Below are 14,222 nucleotides of genomic sequence, written 5' to 3' on the forward strand. Positions count from 1 at the left end.
GTCCCTTGGGATTCAGCCCTGAAGAGCAAAGGGGTCCAGGAAGGCTGGTCGCTCCTTGAGAAGGAAGTCTTACGCAGCATCTGATGCACCGACTCAGAGGGGAACGATCCAAATCGTTTATTGCAAGTTCTCACATCACTTGAACACCTTCACAAGTTCTCTTTTTCTAGCTTTCCCATCCACCCCTACAACTTTCCCGTCCACCTTTACACGTCGACACGACGACACGAGCATTCTACAAAACACTCTTCAACCGTTCACGCAGGCGCTTATCCAGTCAGAGCCATGAGACATTCTTTTTTCTTCTGGAGGTATCATCGGTTCTCATGCTGTTTATCTAGCTCCAAAGCTGCTGCTCTGTACAGGTCTTTTTGTATTCCCACAGTCTTAGAAGCACAGGAGCAGGCTGTTCCCCTGTGCTGTAAAGCGAGCCGGCAGAGAAGAACAGGGAACTTTTGCTGAGGCTCTGGGAGAGAAAAAGAGTTTAGTTCCTGTAGAAGAAGGGACAGGCAGCTCAGGGGGAGTACACAGAAGTGGTCAGGATAAGCAAGGAGAAAATTAGAAAGAAGAAAGCCCAACATGAACTCAACGTGGCCACTGTAGGAAAAGAGAACAAAAAAACCTTTTTACAATAAGAGGAGGGCTAAGGAGAATTTCATCCTTTACCGGATGGGGTAGGGAACATGACTGCTGAGGATAAGGAAAAGGTTGAGGTTCTCAGTGCCTTCTTTATACCTGTCTTTAAAAGTCAGAGCAATTATCCTCAGGGTACTCCACCCCTTGACTTGTAAGTCTGGGATGGAGAGCAGAATAAGGCACCCACGATTCAGGTGGAAACTTCATCTGGACTGTTACAAGTCCATGGGGCCAGATGGGATCCACCCGAGGGTGCTGAGGGAGCTGCAAGTGGTGATTGCCAAGCTGTTTTCCACCATCAATCAGCCCTTCTGCTCAACTGGAGAGGTCCCAGGAGGTTGGAATCTTGCCAGTGTTACTCCCATCCAGAAGAAGGGTTGTACGAAGGATCTGGGGAACTACGGGCCTGTCAGTATTACCTTGGTGCCAGGGACAGTTAGGTAGCAGGTCATCCTGAGTGAGATCACAGAATCATGAATCATGGAATGTCTTGGGTTGGAAGGGACCTCAAGGATCACCAAGTTCTAGATCCCTTGATGTGGGCAGAGTTGCCAACCATTAGATCAAGTACTAGATCTGGCTGCCCAGGGCCCCATACAACCTGGCCTTGAACACCTCCAGGGAAGGGGCTTCCAACAGCTTCTCTGGGCAGCCTGTTCCATCACCTCACCACCTTGTCAGGGAAAACCTTCCCTCTAACACCATACCTAAATCTTCCGTCCTTTAGGTCTACCACTATTTACCCGTTTATAAAGCTGATTTCTTGGGACAACTGGGGCATCAGGTTTAGCCTGTGTGGGCTCATGAAAGGCAGGGCCTGCTCGATCAATCTGATCTCTTTCTATGATCAAGTGATCTGCCTGGTAGATGAGGCAAAGGCTGTTGATGTAGTCTACCTACACTTCAGCAAAGCCTTTGGCACTGTCTCCTGCTGTATTCTTCTGGAGAAACTGGCATCCTGTGGCTTGGATGGGTGAAGAAGTGGCTGAAGGGCTGGGTGCAGAGTGGTGGTGAATGGAGTTAAATCCAGCTGGCCACCATGTCCAAACACAAACAATTTGAGCTTTTGCAAAGAAATATGCAAGGGAAAAACTGCTAAATAAGTGTAAATACAGAATTAAATTTATGCTTGCTAGCACAGCATGATAGGGCTCATAATCAGGAATTGGGGGTTAGTAACCTTTAGATATCTTATTGTAGGTTTATTCCTTTATATGCCCTTTCTAAGTAGAATGAAAAATACAGGGAGTGAGGAATGAAGGGAATGAAAGGGAATGAAAAATACAGAGCAGAGTAAGAAAGGCTTGGCATGGGATGAAACAGGCATAACAGCTTCAAGAAATATTGCTCTCCTGTATGCATGGAGATGTACAAAATGATCCTGAAAACATGAGGTTGGTGGTACATCTCATACGGGAATATGAATTATTAACTGTGCCACATGGATTGTATGCCTGGAGTACTTAGCTAGTACGAAACAGTAAAGTAAAAACCTGTGATGGGAGAAAGAAGTATATAATGAGAAATGTTCAACTGATTGCCCAATGTCTCCCTGCCATAAGGGGGATCCCTGCCCACTATTGCAATAATGAATAAAAACTTTGCTGCTTTACTGAGATCTTTTCCTGATCAGAAATTATTGGAGTTGAGTGTCTCTCACATTCCTCAGGGGTCTAGATTGGGACCCATCATTTTTAATATCTTTATTGATGATCTGGCTGAGGTACTTAAAGCCTTATTTGCCTCAGTTGCTCCCTGGGCACACAGCCCCTTGCACTGGTAGATAGGGATGAGGAACAGAATAGGCCCTGCATAATCCATGATGAGATGGTTTTAGACCTACTCTGAAAGCTGGACACTCACAAGTCCATGGGGCCTGATGGACTGCACCCTAGAGTGCTGAGGGAGTTGGCAGATGTGGCTGCCATCATCCTTTGACAGTCCTGGCTAACCAGGGATATCTCTGTGTACTGGAGACTAGCAAATGTGACACCCATCTTCAGAAAGGGCCAGAAAGATGATCCTGTAGCTACAGACCTATCAGTCTTGCATCAGTGCCAGGGAAGATCATGGAATGGACAATCTCGGGAGCCATCATGGATCAATTAAAGGTAAACCAGGGGATCAGGCCAGTCAGCATAGGTTTATGTACGGTAGATCCTGTTTGATAAACGTGATTTCATTCTATGACAAGGTGACCTGCTTAGTGGATGAAGGTAAGGCTGTTGATGTGGTCTACCTGGACTTCAGTAAAGCCTTTGCCACTCCCCCACAGCATCCTCATGGAGAAGCTGGCTGTCCACAGTTTGGATGGGCGTACGCTCTGCTGGGTGAAACACTGGCTAGACAGCCAGGCCCAAAGAGTTGTGGTCAATGGAGTTAAATCAAATTGATGACCTGTCATGAGTGGTGTCCTCCAGGGCTCAGTACTGGGGCCACTTCTATTTAACACTTTTATTGACAATCTTGTTGAGGGGATTGAGTGCACCTTCCATAAGTTTGCAGACAACACCAAGTTGGGAGGGAGTGTTGATCTGCCTGAGAAAGAAAGATGCTACAGAGAGACCCAGACAGACTGGATCGATGGCCCAAGGTTAACTGCATGAGTTTCCATAGGGTTGTGTCAAGTCCTGCATTTTGCCCACAACAACCCCAGCCAACCCTACAGGCTTCGGGAAGAGTGTCTGGAAAGCCGCCTGATGGAAAGGGACCTTGGTCTACTGATGGAAAAGGCAGCTGAATATGAGCCAGCAGTGTGCCCAGGTAGTCAAGAAGGCCAATGGCATCCTGGCTTGGATCAGAAATGGTGTGGTGAGCAAGACTAGGGAAGTCATCCTGCCCCTGTACTCGGCATTGGTGAGGCCTCACCTCGAGTACTGTGTTCAGTTTTGGGCACCTCAGTACAGAAAGGACATAGAGATGCTGGAGCAGGTCCAAAGAAGGGCAACAAGGCTGGGGAAGGGCTTGGAGAATATGGCCTATGAGGAGAGATTGAAGGAACTGGGGCTGTTCAGTCTCGGGAAAAGGAAGCTGGAGGGGGGCCTTATTGCTCTCTTCCAATATCTGGAAGGTACTTACAGCGAGAGTGGGGTTGGTCTCTTCTCACTGGTGACAGGTGACAGAAGAAGGGGAAATGGTCTGAAGTTGCACCAGGGTAAGTTTAGGTTGGATATCAGGAAAAACTTCTTTACAGAAAGGGTGGTTAAGCACTGTAATGAGCTCCACAGGAAGGTGGTTGAGTCACTATCACCAACATGTGTTTAAAAACCATTTGGATGTGGTGCTCAGGGCCATGATTTAGTGGAGGGTTGTTAGAGTTAAGGTAGTATGGTCAGGTTGCAGTTGGACTTGATGATCTTTTCCAACACGAGCAATTCTATGATACTATGATTCTATGAGGGGATTGAGTGCACTCTCAGTAAGTTTGCAGATGACACCAAATTGGCAGGAAGTAGTGATCTGCTTGGGGGTAGGAAGGCCCTTCAGAGGGATGTGGACAGGCTGATCGCTGGGCTGAGGCCAACGGGTTGAGGTGCCCCATTATATAGTTTTGGAAACTTAAATGTAGCATTAGCACAAACTAACGAGCAACTGGGAACAAAACCTAGTCCAGCTCACTCCGTATAACTTTGAGATGAGAGGTTGTAGAGAGGTGAGGGTCAGCCTCTTCTCCCAGGAAAAAGCGATGGGATGAGAGAGAAGGGCCTCAAGTTGCATCAGGAGAGGTCCCCGTTGGATATTAGGAAGGACATCTTTGCTAGTATGGCACTGGACCACTATCAGCATCCATGGAGGCGTTCCAGAACCGTGGGGATGTGGCACTGAGGGACGTGGGCAGGTGGGGGGGTGGACGGTGGGACTTGGTGATCTCAGAGGCCTTTGCCAACCATAGAGATTCTGTGATGCTGTGAGTCGAGTCATTTATTGTAACAAGAGGTAATCAGCAGCAAGCAAGCAAAAAGTCACGGAAACACCTGAACGCTCGATTGGGACACTGAGGGAGCCACAGGCCCGGTAGCATTCAGGTGGGGCCAGGAGGGTGGACGCGTCGCCCGGTGCCTTCAGCAGCACCAACACGCCGGGTTCCAGCGGGGCTGCGTCCGGCACCGGGCCCCTCACCCTGCGCTGGCTGCGAGAGCCGCCGCCCTCCTGCCTGGGTGCCCTCAGCCCCCGTGAGGTGTGATGGCGTCACAGAGGGTGGCACGGAACGGCCACTGTGACACGCAGGGTGTGGAACAGAGCTAAGGCTGTGGGGCTCAGGCCAAGCTCAGTGCGACCTGGTGAGGTGAGCAGGGAGGAAGGGGCTGCCTGAGGCTCCCGAGGGAGGAGGGTTCCCCAGCGCTCGGGGCCGGAGCTGAGCACTCAGCCTCGTCCCGCTTCTCCCCTAGGTTGTCACGCGGAGGACGAAGCCCAGCACTGATGGGACAGACACTCTGCAAGTGGTTTCCGTCAATGCGCACGGTGTGCGCGGGGACACAGGAGGCCGCCGGCTCGAGGGAGCCAGGTGAGAGCAAAGTATCCCTGCACGCAGCTCCCCACCGCTGGGCAGAGGGGTGCTGGGGGTCTGCCAGTGGCGGAGAGGGGAGGCAGGGGCACGCAGGGCCCCTGTGCTCCTTGGCCAGGGGGGCCGCGGTTCGGCTGTGGCTGCCTGCTAGCACCGCTGGGCCTGCAGTGCCCCTTCCCCTCCTCAGCCTCTGGCCCTGCCCCTCAGCTGGCACAGCCGGCACACAGAAGCCCCTGGGACAGTCCCTGGGGGCACCTGGCACCACAAGCCGCTCACTGCTGTTATTCTCTCCTCTCCAGCATGCGTGCTCTGTGGCCGAGTGGATGAGGACTCGAGCATCCTTGGCCACAAAGAAGAGTACAATGGATTCTATTTCCATAAGTTTTGTGTGGTGAGTTCCCATGTGGCTCCTGACACCTTCCTCCAACCAGTGATTCCCTCCTTTCTGCCCTAACAAGAGCCTGCTCTTTCCTCTTCTACAGATATTTGTCAATGGTCTTTGTGAATATGTCGAAGGCAGCAGTGAGCTATTTTTTTGGATAGAAGACCTGATACTCACAATCAGGCAGGCAGAGCGGACAGTGAGTATCGGACCAGAACAGGGAGCTTGGTGCCAGGAGAGGCATGGCGAGCATAGCCTGGTCTCATATGAAAGCAATCCCAGCCCTTGCAACCAGCTCCAAGAGAAATTCCTGCTCTTGCAGACGAGCCCCGTTCACCAGGCAGCTCTGCAGAGTGCCACCCAGCCCTGCCCCCATCCTGTGCCCTGCACAGAGGTGCGGGGCCCGCTGCGTAGGCCCTTAACCTGCTGCTGATGGGAAATGCTCTGCTCTTTCCAGCACTGCTTCGTTTGTGGCAATGTGGGGGCCAGCATCACCTGCGCAGAGCCGGGCTGTGGCCGCAGCTTCCATCTCCCCTGCGCTTCAAAGGGTGAATGTGTCACCCAGCCCTTTGGAAAGTTCAGGTAAGGGCTGCCAGGCATCGCCTGTGGGCCTTTAACCCCTGCTGTCAGCACCAGCCAAAGAAGCGAGGAGCGTGCTGTGACACCTCCCAGCAGCCTGACAGAGCCAGAGTCACGGCCTGGGACTCCTTCCTGTTCCTCTGCCCTCCTCGCAGCACTTCTCACCTTGCCCATCCCTCCCATCTTCCCCCAGGTCCTTCTGCAGGGAGCACCGCCCGCAGCAGGCAGTGGAGGCAGCGCCGGAGCAGGACACAACCTGCATCGTCTGTATGGAGCCCGTGGGGGACAGCATGTCCTACAGCACCATGGTGTGCCCAGCCTGCCGACACGCCTGGTTCCACCGGGCCTGCATCCAGGTAGAAGCCCCCTCCTCACCCCATGAGCACGGCAGGTGCTCAGCAGCACCAGGCCTCCTGGTTCACGCTCACGCTGCTTCTGTTTCTGCTGCAGGAACAGGCCCTGCGTGCAGGCTTTTATTGCTTCCAGTGCCCCCTCTGCAGAGACCGAGACTGGTTTATTACAGACATGCACATTATGGGGATCCGAATCCCAGTCAGGTTGGTGTCTTACAGCCGGCTCTTGAGATGTCAAGACACAAGGGCTGAGTCTGCCCGAGGACTACCCCAGCTGGCCCGGCCCTTTGCAGCCATTTACATGGGCCTCAGCATCACTGGGAAGCTGGAACTGGGCATCGGGTGGAAGGGGAGGGATGCCATGGATTAGTTTTAGTCCTGGGGCAGTCAGTGCTCATTCCATTCCCTCCTTTCCCTGGCAGAGAACCAACGTGGGAGGACAACGATGCCTACGCATCTCTACTGGAGAGGCACGGGAGCTGCGATGCCAGCCACTGCCTTTACCCACACGGCAGGGAGCAGGCAGAGGGAGAGGGGTGAGTTACCTCTGCGTGGGATTGCAGCCTCACAGCCTGGGGGAGCACACACCGAGCACCAGAGCTGTGCCGGGCGCTCCCTGGCTCAGGTCACTGTGTCCTCACGGCCACAACCCGTTTGTTTCCCCAGGCCCTGGCAGCTGCTCCTCTGCAGCTCCTGTGCTGCACAAGGCACTCACCGGCGCTGTTCCAACTTGAGTCACAGCGCAGCCAGCTGGGAGTGCAACGCCTGTGCTGGAGAGGGCACCGGTAAGAGGCAAACGGCCGCGTGCTGCTGGGCTGGGGCCAGGCGAGGCCTGGCAGCGGCTGCTCAGAGCGGCCTTGCTCAAATCCCATAGCCCAGCACAAATGGCAGCCAGTTCCACCCCGTGGCTGCAATTCCATCCTGCTCACCTTTCTGCCTCCCCTTACAGCCTCCAGCACCAATTCAGATCTTCCTGGCTACAGCACCACCAGCCACGCACCATCGGGGCCAGCTGACTGTTCCCCTGTGCCTGAGAGCAGCGGCCTGTCCAGGCAGCGCAGGACAGACCGGAGGAGAATCCGCCCACGTGCACAGCGGGATGCAAATACCTGCAGTCAGTCCCAAGGACACCGTGGGAGCAGCCATAATGCTGCCCGGATTGTGGAGAGCCGCACTCCAAACTCTGCCAGCCAGGGGACATCAGAGTCCTCAAGGCACTCCCCGTCAAATGGCTACAACCTCCGGCGCAGACAGGGACAGCGGGCCCGGACAAGAAGCCGCTCTCCATTGCAGCGCCCGGCCCCAGATTCTCCAAGCCAGCCCCGAACACGCCGTGGGAGCAGGCAGGCACCAACCCCAAGTGCCGAGAGCTGCACCCACAGATACACCGGACCAGGAGCATCGCGGTCCTCAAGGGTTTCCACGGCGGCTGATAGAGGACAGTCCAGGCAGACAGGCCGGGCCCGGACTCGGAGCCGCTCCCCCCTCCAACATCGGGCTGCTGAGACCAACAGCCAGCCCCGAAGACGCTGCAGGAGCCGGTCCAGGCGGTGAGGGCCAGCCCAGGGGCAAAGCCACTCCCGGGTTCCACGTCGGGCCCAGAACATCAACCGCCGGCCCCACTGATGCCATAGGAGCAGCCTTATACAAGCTCCACGTGCTCTATAAAGTCATCAGAATCCATCACAATAAATCTGAGAGTTCCATCATGCCACTGTCAGTTTTGTTCTTCCCTGCCTCTCCCGAGGTGGGCAGCTTTAGGGCTGCAACCACGGGCATCTCTTCCCCCCAGCACCCAACCCACTCCTTCCTCCCCCCAGCCCGGTTCAGGCTGAGCTGGGTTCTGGCCCCGACTCCAGCGGGGCGCAGCGTTTCCAACACACAACGTGGCAGAGGCCAGGCTGGCAGCTGCAGCCCCGTTCTGGGGGTGTTTCTGTCATCATGGGGATGTCGCTGTGTTTGGGACACGCGGGCAGCCTCGGGGCTGCTGTCAGCTGTGGATGGGCCAGGACCCGGGCTTTCCTCCTGCATTCGGGCAGTGCCTCAGGTCTGCTGCCACTGCTCGTAAACGTGACGTCCACCCTATATTTACTTGGTCCATTTGTCTAGAGAATCAGCATGCTGGTCTCTTCCTGGATCCAATGTCTTCTGCTAACTCTCCCATTGCAAAGTGACATCTTTCATGCCCATACAATTCAAAAGACTTTCCCAGACTGGGCAGTAGGCAGACTACTCCCTGTCCTGAGCAGGGGTAGACATCAGAGCTGCTCTCAGTTGAATACAGGCTGTTTGGCATTCTGGGTTCCAGTCCCAAAATTTCTCCCTCTCCTTTCACAGCTTCCTATTCCACGATCCTCCATCTGTCCACAGTTTGGTATCCATAATCTACAGCATCCTGCCTTACCTAAGAAAACTTGCATTACCCATTTGGATTTTGGCTCTGGTATTTGACATACGGCTTCCTTGCCCTCACGCCCAGGCTTTCTGGAGGAGGCTCAGGGGAGGCCTCACCACTCTGTATAACTCCCTGAAAGGAGGTTGAAGTGAGGCGGGGGTCGGCCTCTTCTCCTAGGTAACAGCGATGGGACGAGAGGGAAGGGCCTCAAGTTGCACCAGGGGAGGTCCCCGTTGGATGTTAGGAAGGACATCTTTGCTGAACGAGTGGTCGGGCACTGGCACAGCTGCCCGGGGAGCTGGGGGAGTCAGCGTCCATGGAGGCGTTCCAGAACCGTGGGGATGTGGCACTGAGGGACGTGGGCAGGTGGGGGGGTGGACGGTGGGACTTGGTGATCTCAGAGGTCTTTGCCAACCATAGAGATTCTGTGATGCTGTGAGTCGAGTCATTTATTGTAACGAGAGGTAATCAGCAGCAAGCAAGCAAAAAGTCACGGAAACACCTGAACGCTCGATTGGGATACTGAGGGAGCCACAGGCCCGGTAGCATTCAGGTGGGGCCAGGAGGGTGGACACGTCGCCCAGTGCCTTCAGCAGCACCAACACGCCGGGTTCCAGCGGGGCTGCGTCCGGCACCGGGCCCCTCACCCTGCGCTGGCTGCGAGAGCCGCCGCCCTCCTGCCTGGGTGCCCTCAGCCCCCGTGAGGTGTGATGGCGTCACAGAGGGTGGCACGGAACGGCCACTGTGACACGCGGGGTGTGGGACAGAGCTAAGGCTGCGCGGCTCAGGCCGAGCTCAGTGCGACCTGGTGAGGTGAGCAGGGAGGAAGGGGCTGCCTGAGGCTCCCGAGGGAGGAGGGTTCCCCAGCGCTCGGGGCCGGAGCTGAGCACTCAGCCTCGTCCCGCTTCTCCCCTAGGTTGTCACGCGGAGGACGAAGCCCAGCACTGATGGGACAGACACTCTGCAAGTGGTTTCCGTCAATGCGCATGGTGTGCGCGGGGACACAGGAGGCCGCCGGCTTGAGGGAGCCAGGTGAGAGCAAAGTATCCCCGCACGCAGCTCCCCGCCGCCGGGCAGAGGGGTGCTGGGGGTCTGCCAGTGGCGGAGAGGGGAGGCGGGGGCACGCAGGGCAGCCCCCGGGGGCACCTGGCCCCACAAGCCGCTCACTGCTGTAATTCTCTCCTCTCCAGCATGCGTGCTCTGTGGCCGAGTGGATGAGGACTCGAGCATCCTTGGCCACAAAATAGAGAGCAATGGATTGTATTTCCATAAGTTTTGTGTGGTGAGTTCCCATGTGGCTCCTGACACCTTCCTCCAACCAGTGATTCCCTCCTTTCTGCCCTAACAAGAGCCTGCTCTTTCCTCTTCTACAGCTATTTGTCATTGGTCTTTGTGAACCTGTGGAAGGCCACACTGATGTTTTTTTTCGGATCAAAGACCTGATACGCACAATCAGGCAGGCAGAGCGGACAGTGAGTATCGGACCAGAACAGGGAGCTTGGTGCCAGGAGAGGCATGGCGAGCATAGCCTGGTCTCATAAGAAAGCAATCCCAGCCCTTGCAACCAGCTCCAAGAGAAATTCCTGCTCTTGCAGACGAGCCCTGTTCACCAGGCAGCTCTGCAGAGTGCCACCCAGCCCTGCCCCCATCCTGTGCCCTGCACAGAGTTGCGGGGCCCGCTGCGTAGGCCCTTAACCTGCTGCTGATGGGAAATGCTCTGCTCTTTCCAGCTCTGCTTCGTTTGTGGCAATCCGGGGGCCAGCATCACCTGCGCAGAGCCGGGCTGTGGCCGCAGCTTCCATCTCCCCTGCGCTTCAAAGGGTGAATGTGTCACCCAGTACTTTGGAGAGTTCAGGTAAGGGCTGTCAGGCATCGCCTGTGGGCCTTCAACCCCTGCTGTCAGCACCAGCCAAAGAAGCGAGGAGCGTGCTGTGACACCTCCCAGCAGCCCAACAGAGCCAGAGTCACGGCCTGGGACTCCTTCCTGTTCCTCTGCCCTCCTCGCAGCACTTCTCACCTTGCCCATCCCTCCCATCTTCCCCCAGGTCCTTCTGCAGGGAGCACCGCCCGCAGCAGGCAGTGGAGGCAGCGCCAGCGCAGGACACGACCTGCATCGTCTGTATGGAGCCCGTGGGGGACAGCATGTCCTACAGCACCATGGTGTGCCCAGCCTGCCGACATGCCTGGTTCCACCGGGCCTGCATCCAGGTAGAAGCCCCCTCCTCACCCCATGAGCACGGCAGGTGCTCAGCAGCACCAGGCCTCCTGGTTCACGCTCACGCTGCTTCTGTTTCTGCTGCAGGAACAGGCCCTGCGTGCAGGCTTTTATTGCTTCCAGTGCCCCCTCTGCAGAGACCGAGACTGGTTTATTACAGACATGCACATTATGGGGATCCGAATCCCGATCAGGTTGGTGCCTTTCAGCCAACTCTTGACATGGGAGGACACACGAGCTGTCCTTGGCAAGGGACTGCCTCAGCAGGGCTGGCCCTTTGCAGCCATTTACATGGGCCTCAGCATCACTGGGAAGCTGGAACTGGGCATCGAGTGGAAGGGGAGGGATGCCATGGATTAGTTTTAGTCCTGGGGCAGTCAGTGCTCATTCCATTCCCTCCTTTCCCTGGCAGAGAACCAACGTGGGAGGACAACGATGCCTACGCATCTCTACTGGAGAGGCACGGGAGCTGCGATGCCAGCCATTGCCTTTACCCACACGGCAGGGAGCAGGCAGAGGGAGAGGGGTGAGTTACCTCTGCGTGGGATTGCAGCCTCACAGCCTGGGGGAGCACACACCGAGCACCAGAGCTGTGCCGGGTGCTCCCTGGCTCAGGTCACTGTGTCCTCACGGCCACAACCCGTTTGTTTCCCCAGGCCCTGGCAGCTGCTCCTCTGCAGCTCCTGTGCTGCACAAGGCACTCACCGGCGCTGTTCCAACTTGAGTCACAGCGCAGCCAGCTGGGAGTGCAACGCCTGTGCTGGAGAGGACACCGGTAAGAGGCAAACGGCCGCGTGCTGCTGGGCTGGGGCCAGGCGAGGCCTGGCAGCGGCTGCTCAGAGCGGCCTTGCTCAAATCCCATAGCCCAGCACAAATGGCAGCCAGTTCCACCCCGTGGCTGCAATTCCATCCTGCTCACTTTCCTGCCTCCCCTTACAGCCTCCAGCACCAACTCTGATCTTGCTGGCGACAGCACCATCAGCCAGCAGGGGCTGGGGCCATCCCGAGGCTCTGGGACACCAGAGAGCAGCAGCTCCAGCACCACCAGCCACGCACCATCGGGGCCAGCTGACTGTTCCCCTGTGCCTGAGAGCAGCGGCCTGTCCAGGCAGCACAGGACAGACCGGAGGAGAATCCGCCCACGTGCACAGCGGGATGCAAATACCTGCAGTCAGTCCCAAGGACACCGTGGGAGCAGCCATAATGCTGCCCGGATTGTGGAGAGCCGCACTCCAAACTCTGCCAGCCAGGGGACATCAGAGTCCTCAAGGCACTCCCCGTCAAATGGCTACAACCTCCGGCGCAGACAGGGACAGCGGGCCCGGACAAGAAGCCGCTCTCCATTGCAGCGCCCGGCCCCAGATTCTCCAAGCCAGCCCCGAACACGCCGTGGGAGCAGGCAGGCACCAACCCCAAGTGCCGAGAGCTGCACCCACAGATACACCGGACCGGGAGCATCGCGGTCCTCAAGGGTTTCCACAGCGGCTGATAGAGGACAGTCCAGGCAGACAGGCCGGGCCCGGACTCGGAGCCGCTCCCCCCTCCAACATCGGGCTGCTGAGACCAACAGCCAGCCCCGAAGACGCTGCAGGAGCCGGTCCAGGCGGTGAGGGCCAGCCCAGGGGCGAAGCCGCTCCCGGGTTCCACGTCGGGCCCAGAACATCAACCGCCGGCCCCACTGATGCCATAGGAGCAGCCTTATACAAGCTCCACGTGCTCTATAAAGTCATCAGAATCCATCACAATAAATCTGAGAGTTCCATCATGCCACTGTCAGTTTTGTTCTTCCCTGCCTCTCCCGAGGTGGGCAGCTTTAGGGCTGCAACCACGGGCATCTCTTCCCCCCAGCACCCAACCCACTCCTTCCTCCCCCCAGCCCGGTTCAGGCTGAGCTGGGTTCTGGCCCCGACTCCAGCGGGGCGCAGCGTTTCCAACACACAACGTGGCAGAGGCCAGGCTGGCAGCTGCAGCCCCGTTCTGGGGGTGTTTCTGTCATCATGGGGATGTCGCTGTGTTTGGGACACGCGGGCAGCCTCGGGGCTGCTGTCAGCTGTGGATGGGCCAGGACCCGGGCTTTCCTCCTGCGTTCGGGCAGTGCCTCAGGTCTGCTGCCACTGCTCGTAAACGTGACGTCCACCCTATATTTACTTGGTCCATTTGTCTAGAGAATCAGCATGCTGGTCTCTTCCTGGATCCAATGTCTTCTGCTAACTCTCCCATTGCAAAGTGACATCTTTCATGCCCATACAATTCAAAAGACTTTCCCAGACTGGGCAGTAGGCAGACTACTCCCTGTCCTGAGCAGGGGTAGACATCAGAGCTGCTCTCAGTTGAATACAGGCTGTTTGGCATTCTGGGTTCCAGTCCCAAAATTTCTCCCTCTCCTTTCACAGCTTCCTATTCCACGATCCTCCATCTGTCCACAGTTTGGTATCCATAATCTACAGCATCCTGCCTTACCTAAGAAAACTTGCATTACCCATTTGGATTTTGGCTCTGGTATTTGACATACGGCTTCCTTGCCCTCACGCCCAGGCTTTCTGGAGGAGGCTCAGGGGAGGCCTCACCACTCTGTATAACTCCCTGAAAGGAGGTTGAAGTGAGGCGGGGGTCGGCCTCTTCTCCTAGGTAACAGCGATGGGACGAGAGGGAAGGGCCTCAAGTTGCACCAGGGGAGGTCCCCGTTGGATGTTAGGAAGGACATCTTTGCTGAACGAGCGGTCGGGCACTGGCACAGCTGCCCGGGGAGCTGGGGGAGTCAGCGTCCATGGAGGTGTTCCAGAACCGTGGGGATGTGGCACTGAGGGACGTGGGCAGGTGGGGGGGTGGACGGTGGGACTTGGTGATCTCAGAGGTCTTTGCCAACCATAGAGATTCTGTGATGCTGTGAGTCGAGTCATTTATTGTAACAAGAGGTAATCAGCAGCAAGCAAGCAAAAAGTCACGGAAACACCTGAACGCTCGATTGGGATAGTGAGGGAGCCACAGGCCCGGTAGCATTCAGGTGGGGCCAGGAGGGTGGACGCGTCGCCCAGTGCCTTCAGCAGCACCAACACGCCGGGTTCCAGCGGGGCTGCGTCCGGCACCGGGCCCCTCACCCTGCGCTGGCTGCGAGAGCCGCCGCCCTCCTGCCTGGGTGCCCTCAGCCCCCGTGAGGT

General features: G+C 56.7%; 2 protein-coding genes across 2 annotated transcripts; both read left to right on the forward strand.

The window, feature by feature from the left end:
* The first annotated feature begins 4,920 nt into the window (after positions 1–4,920).
* Positions 4,921–8,104, forward strand: LOC104913096 (E3 ubiquitin-protein ligase PHF7-like). The gene is made up of 8 exons (XM_085236002.1): positions 4,921–5,140; positions 5,440–5,531; positions 5,623–5,721; positions 5,980–6,104; positions 6,295–6,457; positions 6,552–6,658; positions 6,877–6,990; positions 7,121–8,104. Exons 1-8 carry the CDS (start codon positions 5,056–5,058, stop codon positions 7,326–7,328), a joined length of 993 nt encoding a protein of 330 aa, XP_085092128.1. The 5' UTR covers positions 4,921–5,055; the 3' UTR covers positions 7,329–8,104.
* A 1,579-nt stretch (positions 8,105–9,683) lies between these two features.
* On the forward strand, positions 9,684–12,698 carry LOC146543392 (E3 ubiquitin-protein ligase PHF7-like). Its single transcript, XM_085235998.1, has 9 exons — positions 9,684–9,881; positions 10,040–10,131; positions 10,223–10,321; positions 10,580–10,704; positions 10,895–11,057; positions 11,152–11,258; positions 11,477–11,590; positions 11,721–11,839; positions 12,004–12,698. The coding sequence occupies exons 1-9, from the start codon at positions 9,797–9,799 to the stop codon at positions 12,672–12,674; spliced, it is 1,575 nt and encodes a 524-aa protein (XP_085092124.1). The 5' UTR covers positions 9,684–9,796; the 3' UTR covers positions 12,675–12,698.
* The last annotated feature ends 1,524 nt before the right edge of the window (positions 12,699–14,222 follow it).

The sequence above is a fragment of the Meleagris gallopavo genome, chromosome 14, assembly GCF_905368555.1.
Source record: "Meleagris gallopavo chromosome 14, MGAL_WU_HG_1.1, whole genome shotgun sequence".
In the NCBI taxonomy this organism is placed as follows: Eukaryota; Metazoa; Chordata; class Aves; order Galliformes; family Phasianidae; genus Meleagris; species Meleagris gallopavo.